The sequence below is a fragment of the Electrophorus electricus genome, chromosome 1 (assembly GCF_041902795.1).
Source record: "Electrophorus electricus isolate QZ-2024a chromosome 1, ASM4190279v1, whole genome shotgun sequence".
In the NCBI taxonomy this organism is placed as follows: Eukaryota; Metazoa; Chordata; class Actinopteri; order Gymnotiformes; family Gymnotidae; genus Electrophorus; species Electrophorus electricus.
The window spans coordinates 26,373,646-26,396,027 of NC_137497.1; the positions used below are offsets into that span (position 1 = coordinate 26,373,646).

Sequence of the window (22,382 nt, forward strand, 5' to 3'; positions counted from 1 at the left end):
AGAATGGATGGACTAAAAAGTTGAACAGGATACATTTAGTGTTTAAGGTCAACTCTGGTTTTTTTTTGCCAAGTTTGATGAATGTATTTTAAATTCAGTAATGAAATTAGTGGAACTCTATGGAAGAATGGAGAGATTTAAATCTGTACGATGTATAAATTAAATCTGTACTGATAGGGTGGTAGATGAAATAATGAAAGGGTACTCTCTTCCAGACTGTAACTGCTTATTTCTTGCTTATTAGGAAACGAGTTTCACTGAAAGACAAATTATTTTGGAAACATTGCATGTCAATAGTTAATTACAACTGAAATTAATTTAAGTCTGTAGTGGCTTAGGCTAAATATGAGTCTGGGAAATGGCTCTTAAATGTCTTAAATTCTGGATATGTTCTTATAATTATCTTATTGTATATGTACTAGAATCAAGTATGGCTCAGAACCATTATAGAGAATTTAATAATTTAATGAACTCTCTTGCTTCACATTTTATAGGTTGATCTCTAGTATCAAGCAAACATTTTCACAAATAAGAGTTTGCACAGGGAATTTAAACCAGGTGGTGCAGTCATGCATACACTGAGTTGATATACTAATCAGGAGAAATCTGTAGAGCAATTTTTCTGCCTTTCTTCAGGTTTTGAACCAAGCACAGAGGGAACTGCTGAATTACAATGGTACTCAGATTAGTGTTCTTGGTAAGGAGCATTCTTTTATGAAATTAAATTGCTTATGTTATATATGTGCTGTAGTATTAATTATCCATTAATGTTATATTTAGAAATGAGCCACAGGTCATCAGATTTTAGGAACATCATAAACAACACAGAATGTCTTCTTCGTCAACTTCTGTGAGTTTTAGTCCTTTTGAAAGTACATTTACATAGCTTTGATTGACAGTGATATGCTTGCTCATATAACTATGTTAACATCTATGTTTTCTGTTCCTATTCTGTACACAGGAATATACCTGAAAACTACAAGGTTTTGTTTCTTCAGGGTGGTGGATCAGGGCAGTTCAGTGCTGTTCCTCTAAATCTGATTGGTCTAAAGAAGGACATGTGTGCAGATTATCTTGTGACTGGTATTTTTTCTGCAAGGGCTGCCAAAGAGGCAGAGAAATATGGCAAAGTGAATATGGTTCACACAGAATTGGATAGATTCACAAGTGAGTTATTCCAAAATTATGGTGTAAATAACTCTCAGCCAAAGACAAAAGGAAATGAGAATTACAATGAATGCAAGAATGGGCCCCCATATAGTAGTAGTAGAATAGTAGACCTTTATTTTCATTACAGCTATATACAGTGTGCAGTGCACATCGAGATGAAATAACATTTCTTCTACCCAGGTGCAAGATACATTCATATATGTATGATGCAGACTTTACTGACAGTGCCTAAAGAGTACAAAGAGGAAGGTGTTGGGGGAGGGGTGTGATGGGGCACAGTTCTTCACACAACGGTATTGGAGTAGAGCATCTATGTGACATTTAACATGACAATAAGATATTTCCAGAGAAGAATGACATGTGAAATTAAACTGTGACATGCAATACTGTGACATGCAGTACTGAGTCACATCAGTCTGTCTTAGTGCTGTAAACATTAAGTTCACAAAACACACATGGTGTTTAAAGTCTGACAGTCAGACTTCTTGAACTGCAGAGGAAATAAAGATGCTGCTGGGCTCTCTTGGCCAAGGAGATGGTGTTGGCTGTCCATGTGAAGTCTTTTGCAGCAACGTGGTGTTCATCACTCTCTGTACTATGGAGCCATTTATACACAAAGGGGAGTAATCGGCATGGAACCTCTGGAGTCGACAATCATCGCTTTTGATTTGTCAACATTCAAGGACAGATTGTTGTTGCTGTATAAGGCCGTGAGATAATGTCTCCCCTCTCTGTTTGATTTTTCATCATTGTCAACGATTAGTGCAACCACTGTGGTATCAGTGAAGTTACCAGTGTGGTTTCAACTAGTTCTGGCAGCACAGACGTAGGTCTGCAGCATGAATAATGGTCAGCTGAGCATACAACCATAGGTGGACACCAGTGTTCACAGTGATGATGATGGAGGATGCAGTTGCATAGCAAAGAGCTAAAGCCCAACAGGTACAGCTTATAAGTCTGATGTTGAAAAATGATTATACTGAATGCTGAGCAAAAATCTATGAACAGCATTATGACAAATGTATTCTTGTTGTTGAAGTGGGATAATGCAAGGGGAAGAGCATGTGAGATCACGTCCTCTGTGGGTGATGCCAGGGAAAGAGCATGTGAGATTGTGATTTGGGCAGTACTGCAGAAGGTCCAGTGTCAGGGGAGCCCGGTCTTTATGTGACTCATGACTAACTACTGGAATCATTTCATGATGTTTGGTGCAAAGTGGTATGCAATTTTTGTTACTGTTAAAAGCTAAGCACGTAAGATGACCTGATTTCCAAAAGGCATAAAGTTAAAGTTGACACATTTATTTAATATTTTAAGCAAGATTACATTCTTATTTCCATCTTTTTATATCTATTCATAGATTTTCAGTGACATTTAGGTCAAGGCACTGTGAGGCCCACAGCAAAACTTTAAGCTTGTGCCTCTTGAAGTAGACCATTGTGGATTTTTTAGTGTTTAGGATCAATTTCCTAAGCCATCCTCTTTTCATCTAAAGTTTTTGTGTTGTTTTTTTACAGCTAGTGTGATTTGCCTTTCTAGAAATCATATGAGCAGTTCCCTTGGAAATATTTCTTAGTCTTTCATATAGCCTGACCTCTCTGCCATTTCTTAATTACATTACCAAATGAGGAAATGGAAATACCTGAAAATGCTTGCTTATAGCCTTCTCTTGAGCTGTAGGCATCAATTAATTTAAGATAAATAAGGTTTAAGACCTTGGTAAAAGTTATTTTGTATCCTTAGGGGTGCCCAAACCATTGCTTGGTGCTGGTTTAATTTTTTTTCACTCTAAAACTGTACAAAAAACCCCAAAACACTAATTTGCTTAAAATGTTGAAAAGAACCTTTTGGAGATCAGTTCATCTTCTACTCATTTAACCATTCACAGTAATAGAAATTTTACCACAATGACAAAGCAAAAACATTTACATGCCATTTTACATGCTATGGTGGTCATTGAGGCTTCAGTAGTCACTGCAGACTTCTTTGGCAGCTGTAGTCAGCATATAGTTATACATAGTTCACCAGAACTACTAGTAATTGGAAGCTGTTGTTTCTCTTCTCTTCAGTCTCGAGAGGAAAAATCTAACTAATTGTTTGTGTTAATCTTAAATACCAAAAAGTGGCACTAACACACAAGCATAGCTCAGTTCAGTGTTCCCTCTCAAGTCAGATTATAAAACACAGAAATGGATTATTATATTGTATAAGTATGTAATATCAAAGTAGAAAGATTTGTATTCTGATGACTGTTTCACATAGCCCTCTTTGCTCTTATCCAGTGGCCCGATGAGGTCCACATCAATTATTTGGAAGGTGACCTCAATCAATAGGAGGAGACTCAGTAGCTCATTTGGTATGGTGTTGAGGTAACTGTACATTTGGAATGGTAGTGACATAACTTCACATTTGGTATGGTGGTGAGATAACTGCACATTTGGTATGGTGGTAACATAACTGCACATTTGGTATGGTGGTGAGAACTGCAGTGCATATGGAAAGTCTTCCGACCCTTTCGAGTTTTGCACACTTTGGTATGTTTCAGATTCATCTTAAAATGGATTAAACTCTTTTTTTTCCTCACTAGTCTGCACACAGTACTCCACAATGACAAAGCAAAAATTGATTTTTGGAATGTTCTGAAAATATATTAAAAAGAAAAAAATAACTGACATATTGCATTTGCATAAATATTCAGACTGTTTTTAACACTAGCTATTGAGCTCTGACTTCTATGGTCCTTTAAATGCTTCTGCAAATTAACTGGTGTCTACCTATGTGTAACTGAACTAACTGTATTAGAAAAAGCAAACAACTGTCTATATAAGTTCTCACAGTTGATGGTGTGTCAGTTTGAAAGCCAAGCCACGAGATTGAGAAAACTGTCTAAAGACCTGCGAGACAGGATTATGTCAGGTCTCAGTTATGGAGAATACAAGAAAAAAACTGCATTGAAAGTGCCCAAGAGAACAGTGTCTTCCATCATTCTTAAATGGAAGAAGCTTGGAACCAACAACAATTTTCCTACATCTGGCTGCCCAACCAAACTGGGCAAATGATGAAGGGCTTTGGTCAAACAGGTAACTCCACAGTCACTATGAATGAGATCCAGGGCTCTACTTTTGTGGACACAGCACCACCTTGTCACATTTCTGTCTACCAAATTAACAAATGATGATACATTTATGTGCACCCTATAAAACCATTAAAATGCTGTGTTGGGTATCTTTAACACCTCAGCACAGCCAAAGAAATTGAGCCTCCAGAGTTCTATTGTGGACATAGAAGAAACTTCCAGGAGAACAATCTTCAGTGAATTGACCAGACAAATGCCAATGCAATGGTCAGATGGAAGCCATCCCTCACTGAAAGGCACATTTATTATAGCTTTAATCAAGTATTAACTGACGGGTCTGTATAATTATGCAAATAAGAGTTTTTCAGTTTTTTATTATTAATAAATTGAAAAAAAAAATCCAAAAAATGTAAATTTGCTTTGTCATTGTGGAGTAATGCATAGACTGATGAGAAAAATGAGTTCATTTTAAGATGAGTCTGAAACACTACATTGCAGAAAACTTTAAAACTTTTCATATGCACTATAGCTCACACTGGTGCATAATGCACAGAACCTGCATTCATCAGCTCAATTGCCCAGCGAATAAAAACTGTTGATTAAAGGTGATTTAGTGTCTTATATTGCCCTATATGCCCTGCCATGAGATCATTAAGACTACAACCCATTGCTAATAATAGAAAAATGGGGATATGAAAGTGCAGTCCCTGGCGTCAGGATTTTATTCCACAAATGCACAAAGGGAAAACTCAGAGATGAATCCTAAAGGAAAGATGGCTGGTGTGAGAATGAAGTGGGGTGAGAGTGAAGTGGAGCACTGGAGATCTGGAGCAGGCTTTGGAGAAATTGGTGATCATTGCACTGTTTCTTTCCCAAGGCCTCAATGAAGGTGTTCCTATTTGCAGTTAAAGGCCTATTGTTGGGTTTGTTGCGGGCTAAAGAGAGATGTGACCAGGTCACTGAACAGTGGGCATTTGGTAGTGATGTACATGCATCCTGATCCTGGGTTTTGGTTGGTTTGTTAATGACCTCCAGAAGTCAGTTTGGGATTATCCTGGTTGCATGAGTGGCTCATATTTTATCTGATGGCATTATTATTATTTTACCATTTGCTATTTCTTGTGTCAACCAGAGGAATATGTTTTCCCCTTCTAAGCCTTGCTTCCTCTCAAGGATTCTTTCTCTAGCTCTTCAAATATTTTTCACCTTTGGCCTTTGATTTGCTGAAACACCAATTTCTGTAAAGCTGCTTAATGAAAACACCACTTGTAAAAAGCAGTACAAAAAAAATGTAAATAAATTCAGACACAGCAGACAGGGCTTACTCTGAGCTAACTGGAACTTAAATATTTAGATCAATAAACCAATAAACTAGCCACTTCCAGCATCAAGGTTTAGAATATTTCAACTTACACATTTTTCCTTTTAGTCAGGCATTTGTATATTTTTTACTTATTTGTACACCAGTTTTTCTTTTTTTAATTTCCTCCATTTTTCCCCACAATTGCTGCATTCAAGAGAAACTCAAGAGATCATTACCTTCAATGAGTGTTTAATGCAAGGTTATGTATTTTTAAGACTTATCTACCTTTGACAACTATATTGCACTGAAATTAAATGGAAAAATTTAATAAACTTGCATAATCTTATTGTAAATAGATTAAAATGTATTTCAGAAAAAGACAGAAAAAATATTATTGTTTCATGAAATCAAAAATTAAAATATTTTCCCTCAGGTATTCCAGGTACCAGCAGTTGGTCACTCAATCCTTCGGCATCATATGTCTACATCTGTTGTAATGAAACAGCACATGGTGTTGAGTTTAATTTCATTCCTGACACCAAGGATGTCATTCTTGTTGGTGATATGACCTCAAATTTCCTGTCCCGACCAATAGATGTATCAAAGGTTGGCATTATTTCTGCGGCTTAGGTTTTTAATTTGCTGTTGCACAACTGATTAATGTTAAAGTACATTGTTTGTTTGTTTTATATTTGCTTAATTTGTTTATTTAAGAAATGTTGTCATTGGTCCAAGTTTGGGCTAATATTTGCAGCTGCCCAAAAGAACATAGGATGTGCTGGAGTCACTGTTGTCATAGTGAGAGAGGATCTATTGGGAAACACCTTGAAGGAATGCCCTATTGTACTGGATTACCAAGCACAAGATGGAAACAATTCCTTCTACAACACACCCTCCTGTTTCAGGTAAGTCTCATCAACATGTTTTCTTTAAGTGCTCTTATGCCTCATTTAAGAATGAATACCAGCCAATTCAGTAGCATTTTTGTCAAACCTAACATCAAAATATGCATATTCAGTTTTTTGTAATCTAAGTCAAATGTATTTATGTATTTATTATTTATAGTTGTCATAAGGCCATTTTACAAATGCATGGTTCCAAGTACCAAATGAGCAAGCCAGAAGCCAGAGTAACAAGAAAAAATTCCATTGACGGAATTAAGGAAGAATCTTAGGAAGGACCAATATTCAAGAGGGAACCCATTCTCCTTGGGCAGCTCTGCTACTAATCAGTCTATATTTTATACATTATGTTTGGTCCAAGTAGCCACTTCAGTGTATATGTGGGAGTCTCAGCTACTCATTTCTACATCCATTGGAGTAGATGGAGAGCCTGGATTGATATGGGAGCTTCACTTCATCTAGAATGGTGCCCGGACATTTTCTGGCATCATCTTAGATGCTTTCTTAGCAATGAGCAGCTCTGCTTCAGTATGTGCATCATCTCCACTGTAGCATACAAATAAAATAGAAAGATGTCATTAGATTTGTAAAGATGAACAATGCACAACCAGTTTATATTCAGTAGATATGCCAATGGTAGCAGCATAACTAAAAGGGAGGACCAAAGGGTGACCACAATCCTGAGGGCTCTCTGATACATTGCATTCGACCCACATCTTTGTTACAAACCTGAGTAAATGCATGAAATGGCTGGATGACATCAACTCAATGTCTGGGAACCCCAGGCTCTGCACCTTTTGTATACAGGATGTTAATTATTTACTCAGGTTTTTTGGGTAACTTTCTGTTGCAGGGTTTGCCTTAGCTCCTAAAATTAGTAACATTATAACTGGGGGAAAAGCCTTCTCCTATAAAGCCTCTCAGTCATGGTCCACCCTTCTAGCTTTAATTGGGGACACACTGTCAATTTTTAAATCCAGGTTAAAGATTTAATTAATTACTCAGGTTTTTTGGTTAAGTGATTTGATTCAAAAATCCATATGTTCTTTTTATGCTTCTATTCTTCTTTTTGTTATAATTTTACAACTTTACAGCATCTACATCATGAAGCTGTTTCTGGAATGGATCAAGAATAATGGCGGTGTTGAAGCCATGGAGATACTGAACAAACAGAAGTCTTCTTTGATCTATGACATCATCAACATCTCCAATGGATTCTACTCGTTAGCAAAATTGCATTCATAAATAGATTTAACATAAATATTTAAAAATATATGATTATTAATGTTAAAATAATGGATTAAACTGAAATCTGTATATTACTAAGGCAGATATCTTGCTGAATAAAGGTTTGAAACAGAGGGTGTTTCATTGGTAGGTTAAATGAAACACATAGCTGTTGTTCCTTTCATTTAGTACAAAGTTTTAAATTAAAGTACCTGTAAGGTTAAAACCATCAATTCTAGAAACAAAGCACTGTTTTAATAAATGAATAATCAATTACCTTTTTTTGATAAAGGTATCATTGGCTAATGTTATTCATTGCTTGCCATGACCTTTTTACAGCAAAAGGTAGCCATATAAGTACAAGAAAAGTAAATAGAGAAGTATAGAATTTCTTGAATGACTAGTTAAATCAGTTCTGTATAGAATGATCTTGACATTGCTTCTGCTTGGAATGATCTTGGCATTGGATCTGACATAACAGTTGGCTTGGTAGTAGTTTGGTTTGAAATTAAAATGTGTTCTCAAGTACACTCACTTTTCTCCCTTGTATGCAGCTGCCTCACTGATGTAGAGTGCCGGAGCCGCATGAACATTCCATTCCGTATTGGGAAAAAAGGGGGAGATGAAACACTTGAAAAACTTTTTTTGGATGGTGCTTCAAAACTTGGAATGATTTCATTAAAAGGCCACAGGTACAGGACATTATACAAAAAAATAATATGTGGATTACACATTACATTTTACACTGGATCTAAAGAAACATTCCACCGTTGCAAAGCACGTTTCTGCATATTTCATATTTTTATAAGATGATCTGAGAGCCCTTGAGGGTACATGCCTTGTAATCATATTGCTAAGCTAAAGAGGGGCAAGCCCATGTAAGCATTTTAAAATGCTTCTGCTGACACTTAAGTCCATTCTGAATGACACAAGTATCCAGTGCAATGCTTTAAGGATTGGTGTAAAATACTTGCTCCTCTTTGCATGTTCTGCTTCATTCTGTTCCCTTTGTAGCCTTGAAATACTTTTCTATTTCTAATGAATGTATAAGCTTTTCATTCAGTTGCTGTGGGGATTGTTCCGGCCTTGGCTATGATATGCAGATGTTAGACTGCTCCTCTAGAGACATTACAAACACCACCACTGACTTTGAAACAGGAGATTGGGGGTTCAAATCCTGACCAAGGTGTCTCCAGTGTGGTCCCTTAGGCAAGGCCCTTAAAGCTATCCACCTACCTACCTCATTAACAATGAGAGATTGGAAAATGACTGTGTCAAGATCCCATGGGACTTCCAGATAGAGACAGACAAAATTGTGATGGCTAACCAACCGGATATAGTAGTGGTGGACAAACGGAAGAGCGCTGTAGTGACAGATGTGGCAATCATGAGTGATAATAGAATTATATATATATATATATATATATATATATATATATATATATATATATATATATATATACACATTTATATAGCACCTTTACCACATTCGAGGTCACTTTAAAATTTATAAAAAGAAAAAGTTAGGAGAAATAGGCAGTTATAAAGTGAGTCTTAAATTGTGAAAGGACAGTCACAGAGGTTCTGAGAAATAACAATGCAAAGATGAGAGGGCACAGCACTAAAGGATCTGGGCCCCCTGATTACAGTATGCTCTTAAAAATCACCAGTAAACCAGTATCAGAAGACCTGTCTGTTTGAAGTGGTTTGTAGGGCTACAAAAGCTCAGAAAGATAAGGCAGGGCAAGACCGTATGGTGCTTTTCAAGAGGAAGAACTTTATACTTAATTTTGAGATAAAAGGATAGCCAGTGTAGTTGATACAGAATGGTAGTGATGTGTGCTGATTGTCTCGGATGAATATGGACTCCTGCTGATGTATTTTGAATAAGCTGCAGTTGATTTAAAGTTTTACAGGCAAGCCAATGAAAAGGGCTCTACAGTAATCTAAGCATGAGGTTATGGAAGCATGAACAAGTTTCAGCACGTGAAATGAATACGGGAGGCATACGGGAGGTGATTTTTGAATCATGATTTACATGTCTCTTGAGGGGACAAAAACCACTAATACTGAAACATGCAGAATTATTTTTAATAAACATATTTGCATTGTTAGTGTGTGCTTGCATGCCATATACCAACTGAATTCTCGCTAGACATTGTATATATTCAGGGCTCATGTGTCACTGAATTATAGCAGAATGCTTTGGAGAAATACATATTCAGCAGTGCTGAACACTTGCGTAGTTGCATTATGATGTCATCCTCACTCTTGTTTTTTGACAGATCTGTTGGTGGAATACGAGCTTCTCTGTACAATGCTGTGACTCTGGAAGATGCTCAAGCACTTTCTGCCTATATGAAGCAGTTTCTAAAGGATCATTGTCATTTTAAAGAAAACGATCACTAGATGATGTCTAATTTACAAGTTACAATGTCCTAGTTCACTAGCATTGTCCTATGCAAGAATCCTTATTATTTCAATTTTTGTCTTCTAATTTCAGTAATTTATCATTTGATTTCTAATTTCAGTTCTAATTAATTTCAGTTCAGATTTCATTTATCTGGAGAATATTTCTATTACATAATATCATAAATAATCCAGTGCCAGTAACTAAGGCAAATGTTAGGCTTTACTCAGTGTTTGGATAAGAGTGTCTAAATGATGTAAATTATGGAAACAGTATTCCAGAGTTTAGGTTTCTATCACCTATGGTGCACAGCATAGAAGGAACTATTGAGAGCAGATGGGTATCAGAGGAATAGGGCTACACAAAGATGACTATGCATCTAAAATTGAATGTCTGGCAACCAGAAAAGGTGTTGAAAAGTAGGTCTGTTATGTGTGTCTTTGGATATGAGTATGAGATATAAGTACTCTAGCAGTTGGACTTTACAGATGCTGCAGAATGCTTCCTGACAGGGAGCCCATAGAGTATTACAGTGTCAAATCTAAATACTGCAGACTAAGAAAATGAAGGACATAGTATTATTAAAATGAAGGAAGTTATCTTAGTTTCCTTAAAATGGAAGAAAGCCACCTTTGCAAAATATGTGATGTGATAAAGTGGAACTGAAGATGATGCCAACATTTGTAACCTGGGCAGAAGTAGGCATAAAATCTGGAATTGATCATGCAATGTGTTTGATTTTCATATGGATGGCTGGGAGCACAATTAATATGACTTCAGATTTCTCATTATTTAGTTTCACTTTCACAGAGAATCAGGTCTTTCTATAAGAGAGCCATTTGATGAAAATGGGAGGTGGAAGACTCTTTGAGGGATATGTAAGTATGCCTAAATTTGTGTATCGACATAGCAGTGGAACTGAAAGCCAAGAGGGAGCAAATGTACAGTCATGGCTAAAAGTTTTGAGACTAACACAAATTTTGGTTTTCACAAAGTTTACTGCCTCAGTTTTTTTAGATCCTTTTTTTCAGATGTTTATATGGTATAGAGAAGTACAATTATAAGCATTTAATAAGTTTTTTTTTTAGGTTTTATTGACAAATACATACAGTTTAAGCAAAGACTTAATATTTACAGTGCTGACACTTCTTTTTTAAGATTTCTGCAATTCGCCTTGGCATGTTGGATATCAGCTTCTGGGAAAAATCTTGAATGATGGCAACCCATTTTTGTTTAATCAGTGCTTCGAGTCCATCGCAGTTTCTGTGTTTTTGTTTGTCCATTCTCTTTTTGAGGATTGACCACAGGTTCTCAATGGAAGAGTTTCCTGGCCAATGGACCCAGAATTTCAATGTTTTGTTCACTGAGCCACTTGGCTATCCCTTTTTACTTGTGACATGGTGCTCCATCATGCTGGAAAAAGCATTGTTCATCACCAAATTGCTCCTGAATCATTGGGAGATGTTGCTCTCAGAGGATGTTTTGATACCATTCCTTATATATGGCAGTGTTCTTAGGCAAAATTTTGAGCAAACCCACTCCCTTTGATGAGAAGCAACTCCACACAAGAATGGTCTCAAGATGCCTCACTGTTGGCATGACACATGACTCATGGTAGAGCTCACCTTTTCTTCTCCAGATGTAACAACGAGTCTGAAGTAGGCTTCATCAGAGAAAATAACTTTACCCCAGTCCTTTGCAGTCCAATCCCTATACCTCCTGCAGAATGTCAGTCTGTCCTTTCTTTGAGAGAGAAGTGGCTTCTGAGCTACCAGGGCAGTGGTAGCTCAGTGGTTAAGGTACTTGACTTGTAATTGGAAGGTTGCTGATTCAAGCCCCACAACTGCCACTGTTGGGCCCCTGAGTAAGACCCTTAACCCTCAATTGCTCAAGTTCTACTCAGTCATAATTGTAAGTTGCTTTTTATAAAAGCATCAGCTAAATGCCGTAAATGTTCTTTGCTGCCCTTCTTGACACCAAGCAATCCTCCAAAAGCCTTCACCTCGCTGTGTGTGCAGATGCACTCACACCTGCCTTCTGCCATTCCTACTCTCATCCAACAGAGTGGGTTTGCTCAAGATTTTGCAGTAAACTTTGTGAAAACCAAAATTTGTGTCAATCTCAAAACTTTTGGCCATGAATGTATTTAAAAAAAAAAGAAAAAAAAAAGCTTTCAATCATCTCAATTGCCGTCTGTCTGTGAGATGATCAGATGCATGAATTAAGTCAATGTCTAGTCTATTTAGCAGTGCATTCATGGTATACTATTTCAGAATCAGCAGTAAAGTCCATAGGAAGAAATCTGTTCAGCAACACACCATCAGCTGCAAACAACAAATCATTCATTATTTCATCCAGGGCAGTCTCAGTGCTGTTACTGCTGTTAAACCCAGACTGAAACTCTTCAAACATATCATTAGAAGCTAGGTGTTATTTTTACTTGGCTGTTAACCATACAATTAAGCAACTTGTCAAAGAAAAGCAGGTTAGAAATAGGTCTGTAATTTTGTGGTCCTCAGATGCAACCCCTGGCTTATGCCCCATTTTAGGTTGTGGGGGATAACCAGAGAACTACTGAGAACTTTAATTATGAAAGAGCAAAGAGAGGTAAGATGGTTTCGCTAAAGAAGAAGGCATATGAACCAGACAGCAATTGGCAAAACTCCAGGGATGACATATTCTCAGTGAAAGGATTTATGTCTATGGATTTCCCATGAGAGAGGAGATGTGTGCAGATCAAACAAGTCAGCCTTGTGATCATAAAAATAAGAGATCAGTTCCACATACCTCAGAAGGCCTACTGAGCAGACAATAACTAGAGTGTACCTTTTAAATGTTGAGTAAAGTCCAAGCACTGATGCAAGTACAGAGAACTTGAAGTAAAGGCACAGTTATCTGCCACCATGAATATTACAGTCACCCAACATGGTAAAATACATAATTTGTATATAGTTCACTTGTAAACACTGATGGAACTTTAAAATGTAGGTTAACAAGAAGTCATCAGGGCCTTATTCAGATTATGTGCCATGGACATTACCAACACTGCAATTGTTTGTTTTTGATCAAAGTACACTATCACATCTTGTGACTGCTTTTTGCCATGCTGATGCTTTTTGTTTTGTTTGCATCTGGTTTAGTGATAAGGATTAAGATATCATTTTGAAATAATCTCCCTACCTGTGCATATTTGAATCTTTTGGATTACTGTTGTATGTGGAGCTAACAATTCATTGCTCATCTTGCTACTCCTCTGGGTGAGCTTTATGCTGTGAGCCCTCTTCAACTATCAACTATCAACTATGGTTGGTGAGTGACTCTGTTAGCCATGACTGTCAGTTAATTAAATTATGCCACATTTTGATTTGTTTTAATGACGATAAAACTACAGCTGAGTTAACTGGAAAAATAATTACATCTTAATTCACATTTACTGGAATTAATGTTACAGAGAAACTGGGGCCCACTATGAAAAGAAGACACGCAGCTACATGGGCCTGGTATTCTGGGGCAGGCAAGTTTTAAAATACAAAACCGCCACCAAACTCCAAATTTAAAAAAAAAAACAAAAAAAAAACCCAAGAAAAATAATCCATTAGTCCCAGCTCTACTACAACGCCCTTTCCTCGTCAGGCCTAGTTCAATCCTCAACCAGCAGTCCCAACAGTCTGACATAAATAGAATAATTAGGAAACATTAAAACTATACAAACGTACTAATATTGCTATTCACAATTTAAAGTGACTAATTTGCCGCAACAACTGAAAGGTAGAAAAATAGTGGTTTCCTCTGACAAGCAACGATCTTGAGCCTGTTAATTCATCCTTTTTGCTGTGCAATAAGTCGTCATGAGCGTCCTTCGCAAATAGTTAAAGCACAGCTAAACATCTTCTTAGTATGCAACGCAGAGATGTTTCATTGTCGATTCATTCAAACCGTTCACAAGATTAACAACCAGAAATTAAAATAGGGCGCATCGTAACCTAAAAATACATCTCTTCAAACGAGTTAAATACATAATGCGTTCTGTCCTTCCGGGCCTGTAACCTTAAGTGGAACGCTCTTAAAATGGGTAATCCCCATGACTAATAACAAGTCCCACCTATTCCATATGGGTGAACGGCTTTCGTAGGTTTAATGGAGAACAACATGGGGAACAGAACAAACAGGTAAACACACCATACTGAAACTATAGAAAATAATTACAAAACGAAAGTATAAAAAAGACATTGCCATACGAAAACACTAAATATACGTAGGCTAGCATTAACTACATAATAAGGGGGCCACGTGTGCGCAAATAGAGAATTACAAGGCTGACGGTTTAAATAGCAAAGCTGAGTGTTAGGTGTACCTGCAGAGGACCTGGGGCGGGTAGAGGGGGAACGATCGGCTGAGTGATTGACAACCATTAGCAGAAAATGTCAGAGCAATGGATATTCAGCCAAAAACGATCAATTAGAGCACAGCAAATACATGTTGCTTTTGCGTGGCTTTTTATAGAACAACACCTTCTCATAGCTGAACTCCTCACCTTACTGACGATAGCTGCCTAGCTAGATAAACAGATCTACTGTCACCAGCCGTATAGCTAAAGTTTCATTTATTACTCTGTGAAAATTAGTTTTTATTATCATACGTAATTGCATTGTAAAGGTCTCAAGTACAAATCCAACATTCCCATAAAGATATGATTACAACAGTAGATAATTCACAGTCCTCAGCGGACAGTTCATCTTGTTCTGATCGAGTTCTTTTTGAATACTCCGTCAGTGTTCGCCATCTTCAGATAATCCTCTTGGGGATTATTGGGGATATGTAATGCAGCACAACCCACATTACAAAAAGTTCCTTTGCACGATTAGTGCAATGAAATATTTCCATTATTTTTTCGTTTTCACCGTTTAGCTCCTTTCATCTCCATTATGTTTGGTCTGTTTCGTGGGCGCCTCTAGCGTCTGACAAGATTCCAGATTGGCTAGAAATTCTCTAGTTGTACTAAGTACATAGAACAGTGTGTACTACCATTATAAATAAGTGCTTAATGCTTATGAGCCAATTTCGGAAGCAGTCTTGGTCTTTTTTTTTCTTTTACAGCTTTTGAATACTGAAATGAATTTACTCGACGATTTCGTGCTTCAATCTTTTCCTAATTTCTTTTAGTACTTGTGATTAATGCGTTTTACATAATACGTTGACAATTCTTAATTCATGGAGTTCTCTGAACTACACTTCCCAAAGATTTTAATTTGAACGAATTATTAAAAGATACATAATATAGAAATCTCTGTTAGAAGCGACACTGGGGATTTTATGCTCTGTGTCTTTGTTTCAAAACCAGAAAAACCTCCACAGCATAACCTTTACGGGGGGCTCCTTTCCAGAATTATTTTCAATTATTGCGTAAGTGTCCCGTTGTTGCTAAGGTACTTAATTGGCTTACGAGACTGCCAGTCAAATGAACAGCCAATTGTGTAAGGTTTTTGTAGCAGAGGGTTGAAACATCGTGCTTTGCTGTTTACATGTAGTTGCTTAGAACTTTATAACCCCAGCATGTCTGCCTCCATAGTGAGAGCAACTGTTAAGGCGGTTAGCAGGCGAAAGATTTTAGCCACAAAAGCCGCTTTAACACTGGTGAGTGTTCTCTTCCTGACACATTCGCACATTTTAGTTGGTGAAATCCGAATAACAGAAATTAAACACGCGTTGAAGGTAAACATGGTTAGCTACTTGGCTAGCAAGCTAATATGCGTTCTAAATAGCTAGCTAGCTTTTAGCTCTTTTAATATCTTGCTGGCCTGCTAACGGTAGCTAGGTTAGCTGTTTAGTTAAGTATGTCCCTGACATTTAATTCTGGATCAGTAAGCAAGCTAGAGTGTATATAGCTAGCTCGTTAGCTGCTTATTGTCAATGCTAGCTAGCGACCTACCTAGCTGCCTTAGCTGTCTTATATAGCCTTTGTTCTATAAATTAACGTGAAAGTCAGGTGTAGTTAGTTAGCTAGCTAGCTAGCTAGTATTAAACTGATGTGGTTGAAGATGCAATCTGCATCTTACGTCGTGGAGGACTTAAGACGTTAGCTAGCGTTAGCTAGTTTTACGATCGTTATTGCAGTATTGCTAGATAAGAATGTGTTAAACTGGGTCGAGCCTAGATAACTATGTTAGCATACCTTCAAATTCACTGTAACCGGGTCTTCGAAACAAGGGCAGTTCCCCAGGTTACTTAAATAAATGTAATGTTTTAAATACATGACAACATTGTTATTTTTTGAGATTGACAGAATCTATGCACAGGGAACAATGTAAACAGTATGTTTTCAGACCAGCTAGCTAGCTAGTTGTTTGTACAAGAGAACCTTTAAAATCATCTAGCTAGTTGCTTGTACAGGAAAACCATACCTTCATTCTTGCTGGCGACAATCTTACACTGAACATACTGGCCACTGCTATTCTTCAACAATATACTGAATGAATAATTTAACGCAAACCAAAGTAGACAGATTGATCGATAAGACAGAAAAATTATGTTTCCCAACCTTAGCTTGGGTTAGGCTGCAATTAAAAGGATACAAGTTTTTCTTGTCTGTGTTGTCATTCTGTCTAGCATTAAAACAACTATTATTCACGTGAACCACATTTTATGGTTATGATTTGTTATTCCTCTTCAGACACCTTCAGCTGTGAATAGAATCAAGCTTCTTTTGCAAGATAAGCCAGAATATGTAAGTAATCTCATTGCATGCCTCGAATATTTCTTACTGATAGGATTGTGTCCTAGCTGTGTTGTGTCTGTGTAGATTGGGCTGAAGGTTGGAGTTCGGACCAGAGGTTGTAATGGCCTCACATACACACTGGACTACACAAAAGAGAAGGAAAAATCAGATGAGGAGGTGTGTCAGGATGGTGAGTAATGTGTTCTAAACATGCAGTTAAAAGCCTGATTTTCTTCAGCTAATTTTTTTTTCTTTTTATTAATGTCGTTCTTTTTTTGTTAACGGTAAATAACCTTTTCAAATAACACATGTAGGTAAATTAGTAAATGGTTTGAAGATTTGTTTGCATGGCAGAACACCAGCTTCAATCAGATGACTGTCAATCCTACTTGTAGGGTTGTCTAACTCAATTGCAAAGTAGTACTGCCTTCATTTCAGAGTTGTGCAGTTGTTACATAGACATTTAGAATGTGTTTTAGAATGTGTTTTCAATGTTTTAGAATGTGTTTTCTTAGACTGTGTTTTTCTTTAACACAATTGTTCCCCCCCAGTTTGGAATTTATTATAAAACAAGTCTAGTTAGCACTCTCTCAGACCTCTGAATTAAAACAAGTTATCTGCTAATGCATTGTCTCAGAAGTTTCTAATTAGGACAGCAAGTAATGTCATTAGAATGTCTGATAATCTGCCATCTTCCACAATATAAGGTTGTGTCAGCCTTCAATCACCTCTCAACGTGTAAACATTAATGTTTGTGATGTCTTTTTTTCAGGTGTGAGAGTTTTTATTGAGAAGAAGGCTCAACTTACTTTGTTGGGCACAGAGATGGATTTTGTTGAAACAAAACTCTCCAGTGAGTTTGTGTTTAATAATCCAAACATCAAGGGAACATGTGGCTGTGGGGAGAGTTTTAACATCTGAACTGCTTTGTAACACACACTGGGGCCCCTTTTCTCTTCCTGCCATGTATACCCTGCAGGACATAGTCTTATTTCCAAGTCCAAGGTCAAGAGCCACTGTGTGGCAAAAGTGGAAATATATAAAGAAAGAAAAAAAAAATGACATGAGACTAATGTACATGGAGGGATTTGACATCAGCTGCAACTAGCAAAAATGATCTTCAGTATCATACCACCAACCTTGAGAAGTGCTGTAATTGTTTAGTTGAAATGCGTTCAACTCAGTTCATACCTTCTTTCACTTGTGGCAAATTGTGTACTCTAGGTTATTTTCTAGTCCGTAACCTGTGGAATGAAGGCAATTGATGAAAGTTTATTATTTAGTTTTAGGAAGAATCTGTTGATGTGAGATGTTGACCTACTTGTTGTTTCCAGGTTGCTGCCTTCACCCCATCAAAGATGGGCTGTGGTAGTAAACCAACAGTTATGACATTTACTTGGTTGCCACTTCATGGTTTGACATTTATTTGTGATTTGTAGTCCAGTGTATGCATTTCAGTTACCCTGTGAACCTGAACTGAACTGAGTCAAGTGTCATTCCTAGTTTTCCTAAAGCTTTTCTGAGATGCATAAGAACAAGTTGGACACTTCTGCCCTGAAAGAGAATAATGAAAACTTTATTGTATTATTTCACGTAACCATGTAAGTGAGATGGTGAAAGCCAGAAGTGGTATATTAAACATAAAATGTAGGCAAAGATTAAAGACCCCTGAAGGCTGTTCAAGTAAGAAATGTTTTGAACTGGGTTTGTTTAATATGTGTTGCATTGTTCAGCACATGATGATGAGCAGATTAAATGTTGTCATGCTGCTCACTCTGAAATTTTATGTGGTTGTAAAAACCCAAGAGTAAGTATCGATTGTAATAAGCCTGTCTATCAACGCACAATAAAGTTATACACATACACAAATGTAGGATCTGTTTTTAATTGTTGCACATTTTGTCAAAATATGGACCTTTGTTACTCCATTTGCCTTTATTTGAATGAAAAAGCAGTGCAGTAAATGTCGTGGCTGACGATAGGAGGTGAGCAACATATGAACTTCTCAGTCACAGATAGTTTAAGGCTGCTTTTGTGTAAGGTTTTGTGTCTCTCCTGTCACAGAGGATAACTTCAGAGCCATCTGACATTCAGGAAGTCCCTGAGTACAGATTCTTCTGCAGGTCCTTTAGACTTTCAAAATATTTAAAATGTCTACCACCTAAAAACAAAATATAACATCCTAAAATATGTAATTTGACTGTTCTATCTCATATCTGAGGCCTTACATTTGAAGACAACACTATAACAGCAGATTCACATTTTGTGGATTGGCACTGAAAGCAAATGTCACACCATCCAAATGGAATGCTTTTTCATAGATAGATCACCACATCAACTGAAAATTGTGTCCTTAAAAAAGGTGAGTTTCTCAATTATTTCACATTCCATGCCCTGTCAGATTTCAGGGAATATATATTTCTTGGTCTTTGTGAAAGGACTAAATTGCAATAACCTTTAGAAATGTAAAAAGTCAGTGCAGTGATGTAAAGCATTGTGTGCTACTGCTAGAAGCCTGTCGGTACATGCCTAGCTTTTTACATCTGAGGCTTCATAAAAATAATGACAAGACATCACTTTAAAGCAAAATATCTGGATCAATTTTTTAGACAAATACTCAAAATCACAATCTTATTTTTTTTTACATCATACTGAGAAAATGAACATTTTAGACCTTCAAAATTTCTTGTGGAGTACATGCTGTGTGGTAAAATGATAACCATGAAAATATGTGAATGGTGTTGTACATCACTAAAAGAGTCGAAAGGCATTAAAAAAAATCTTTTAGCAGGACTACAGGGATAGGTACTGTTGACAGTAAAAGTGTACTTGGTATTTCCCCAGCCTCCTTATCATAACCAACTGATGCCTGCTTTACTTTGGGTATGCAGGGCTTTGAATTTTTGGTGGAACCAGTCTTTCATCCCCTGACTATGAGAGAAGAGCAGCCCCCTCTGGAGCAGTTCCCAAGGGATCCTTCCGCGCTGTGACTTAAGGAATGAAATAGTAATGGTGGGGCACTGGAGGAACAGGTGTCCCTCTTGCGTCCATGGTTGGCGTATCCTTCACAGTAGATGCAGTTGATGTCTGATAGCGATATATTCTGCTCTTATGGATGCAAAGTATTTGAATGCCTTCTGGCAGATGATCTACAGTAGGAATATACCATGAAGATGCTGCCAGTGTGTCCAAAGAGGAGGCTGGAAGAAGTAAAGGGTGGTGCAGTGGGTGTTGTGGTTTATTGCGTATCCACTTTTCCAGCTGTATCAGCATCTCTGAAATCTGCACATAATTATGACATGATTACATATATACAAAATAAGTTGAGAAATGTTTAACTTTTTTCATGAACTCAGGCTATGGACATAAGAAACAAAAGAGGTAAATCAGCAAAGAGGGCATGGTGCAGTGTTAAGACACATCCAGACTATGTTTAAACCACCTGTATTAATATTTTTGCCACTACTAAAATATTTAAATAATACCTAAGCAGGTAGACTGATTAAACCAAATTATTCAAACATACACAAAATAATAATGTTGTTGTTATCACAGTAATCTCAGTATTTTCAGTCGCAGTATTTATTTAAAACCAGTCTAAAAACCCCAAGGAGCACTGTTGAAATGTTTCCAATGATTTCATAGGTGTAATTTATGCTGTGGACATATCCCCACCAATTTATGACATGGCAGATTTTGTTCCCACCACCTTTTGAAAGTGTGCTATCATAGGATAAATAGATTTGCCTTTCTGTTTCATCTGGGTAAAGTGTTTCCTCTACATGCTTTCTTTGTTTCATTTATTCAATAATAACTCAAGTCATAATATACTTGTTTTAGTCAATAAAACATATTCTGTTCCTAATGACAAAATGTTGGTCCTTATATTTTGTTATATGATGCAGAGGGTCCTGTCCTTGACCTGCCTCAACCCCTGTTGTCTGATATCTCCTTGGTGGACATAATAAATATGGCACAACTGACTTCATGAAATGAAACAAATTACCTCTTATCAAAATAAATAGAAACAATTTAAGTACAAATATATTTTAAATATATAAATATATTTATATCTGTATAGTTAATCACTGATAGGCTTGACAAATATGACCTTTTTTCAACCTCTTTTTTCAGTCCCAGTACTGATTTCTTTTCACTGAATTTGAGAAGTATCTGAAATGAATGCAACACGCACATCCGCGTGCTTGTCTTCAGCACTTTTCGAATCAAAATTACACCCATAAATGAAGGTACTAACACTTTTTATAAGCTCTGACACTTGATTGCTTTTATGGGGAACCCATATGCTTCAATATAGCACCTTTAATGGTTCCATATTTAAACATTTTGGGAACATGTCTATTTTTTATTAATCATGTTGTGAGCTTAAAAGTTAAATGTGGATAGTTTATTATATTTCAATACTAGACAAAACTTTTACAAAGTAAAAAAGAAAGTGAGAAAGATTACATTTGTGCCCTTTACCAATTCCTGGATGTCACTGTTGGCAAGGAATTTCAGTTTAATGCATATAGCTACCAACTTATAAGACATAAAATACAAATTTGTTGGCATACAGTTTAACATACACAATTATCATATACATTTCATTAATACATGCCAATACACCAAATATATAAGCAACAAATTTCGTAAATACAATTATGGAGATTAGTCAACAAAACACATCAAATAAAACTTGAAATATAGTGTGGCCTTTAACAGGGATCGAGTTCTGTGTTGTATTCTAAGAATTGGCGCAGAAGTTTCTGTAATTTTTTCGCGGACTAGCACAGACACCTGAAATTTCTTAAGAAGCGCTACATGTAATGTAATGTGTTTTTGCTGCTCTAAGGTACTAAAACAAAAAATGTAAACATGACAAGACCAAACCTAAGTCATGTTCATTTGAATTGCTTAACAAAATACAAGCTCCTTCAGGTACTTTAAAATTTCAATGAATCAGGGGGATCATGCCTACTTAAGTTAACGGGCACGTGCCCAACCAGATTTTTGCTATTTGTATTTTTCATAATTATATGTAATATATATGTAATTTTATTTTTATTATTTGTTATAATATAAAGTTATGGACATGTTATCAGTCAAATGTATTCTAAGTGTTTCATAGATCATATTTCAAAAAGTAACATACCTCATTTCCCTATGGTATTGATTTCTTCCAACAGTTGCAGCTATAGATGCACTGTCACGCAGCCGTCCCCAGTTCATAACTGCAACTCCCGTCTTCCCCGGCACAACCTCACCAGATCCGGTGTCTTAGTTTTGCTACCCTATATATTTTCTCCTGTTCCTTTCAAACCATCTAGAAGTATTGCTGCTGTTCTATAGCATGTGCTGAGCGAGTGTCTAGTCTGACTGCATGTTACCGACCTGTTTTGTTTCCTCGCTGCTTCTTTCTTCGCCTGCGCCTTTGGATTTGTCTGCCTCTTTTGATTGTCTTCTGGTTTGTACCTTGGATTGGTTTATCTCGGTGATTCTGGTGCTCCCCCTTGGAATTGATCACCTTTCTGCTCTGTCTTTGACCCTCGCCTGTTTTGCTTTTACGATTGTTAATT

At 36.9% G+C, this 22,382-nt stretch overlaps 2 protein-coding genes across 6 annotated transcripts; both read left to right on the forward strand.

Annotated features, from left to right (window-relative positions):
• Positions 1-127: 127 nt before the first annotated feature.
• Positions 128-10,810, forward strand: LOC145643286 (phosphoserine aminotransferase-like). Its single transcript, XM_081722283.1, has 9 exons — positions 128-145; positions 637-697; positions 781-850; positions 962-1,167; positions 5,983-6,155; positions 6,285-6,454; positions 7,546-7,674; positions 8,233-8,370; positions 9,964-10,810. The coding sequence occupies exons 1-9, from the start codon at positions 128-130 to the stop codon at positions 10,085-10,087; spliced, it is 1,089 nt and encodes a 362-aa protein (XP_081578409.1). The 3' UTR covers positions 10,088-10,810.
• A 4,757-nt stretch (positions 10,811-15,567) lies between these two features.
• isca1 (iron-sulfur cluster assembly 1) lies at positions 15,568-20,649 on the forward strand. 5 transcript variants are annotated; one of them, XM_081713730.1, is made up of 6 exons: positions 15,568-15,722; positions 16,759-16,812; positions 16,888-16,993; positions 17,576-17,656; positions 19,125-19,165; positions 19,695-20,649. In XM_081713730.1, the coding sequence occupies exons 1-6, from the start codon at positions 15,642-15,644 to the stop codon at positions 19,791-19,793; spliced, it is 462 nt and encodes a 153-aa protein (XP_081569856.1). In that variant the 5' UTR covers positions 15,568-15,641; the 3' UTR covers positions 19,794-20,649. The 5 variants fall into 5 exon arrangements, with proteins under 5 accessions (XP_081569856.1, XP_081569872.1, XP_081569865.1 ...); XM_081713746.1 differs by lacking the exon at positions 19,125-19,165 and having other exon boundaries at positions 19,695-19,717; XM_081713739.1 differs by lacking the exons at positions 19,125-19,165; positions 19,695-20,649 and adding an exon at positions 18,868-18,905.
• The last annotated feature ends 1,733 nt before the right edge of the window (positions 20,650-22,382 follow it).

What these genes read in the sequence shown, in the direction of transcription:
- LOC145643286 (XM_081722283.1), top strand. An exon ending in AGAATTGGATAGATTCACAA is followed by an intron (nt 1,168 to 5,982) that starts GTGAGTTATTCC and finishes ATTTTCCCTCAG; the next exon opens with GTATTCCAGGTACCAGCAGT. An exon ending in ATCTCCAATGGATTCTACTC is followed by an intron (nt 7,675 to 8,232) that starts GTTAGCAAAATT and finishes CCTTGTATGCAG; the next exon opens with CTGCCTCACTGATGTAGAGT.
- isca1 (XM_081713730.1), top strand. Translation starts at nt 15,642, where the DNA reads ATGTCTGCCTCCATAGTGAGAGCAACTGTTAAGGCGGTTAGCAGGCGA. An exon ending in TGAGGAGGTGTGTCAGGATG is followed by an intron (nt 16,994 to 17,575) that starts GTGAGTAATGTG and finishes TCTTTTTTTCAG; the next exon opens with GTGTGAGAGTTTTTATTGAG. An exon ending in TGTTGAAACAAAACTCTCCA is followed by an intron (nt 17,657 to 19,124) that starts GTGAGTTTGTGT and finishes GCTTTTTCATAG; the next exon opens with ATAGATCACCACATCAACTG.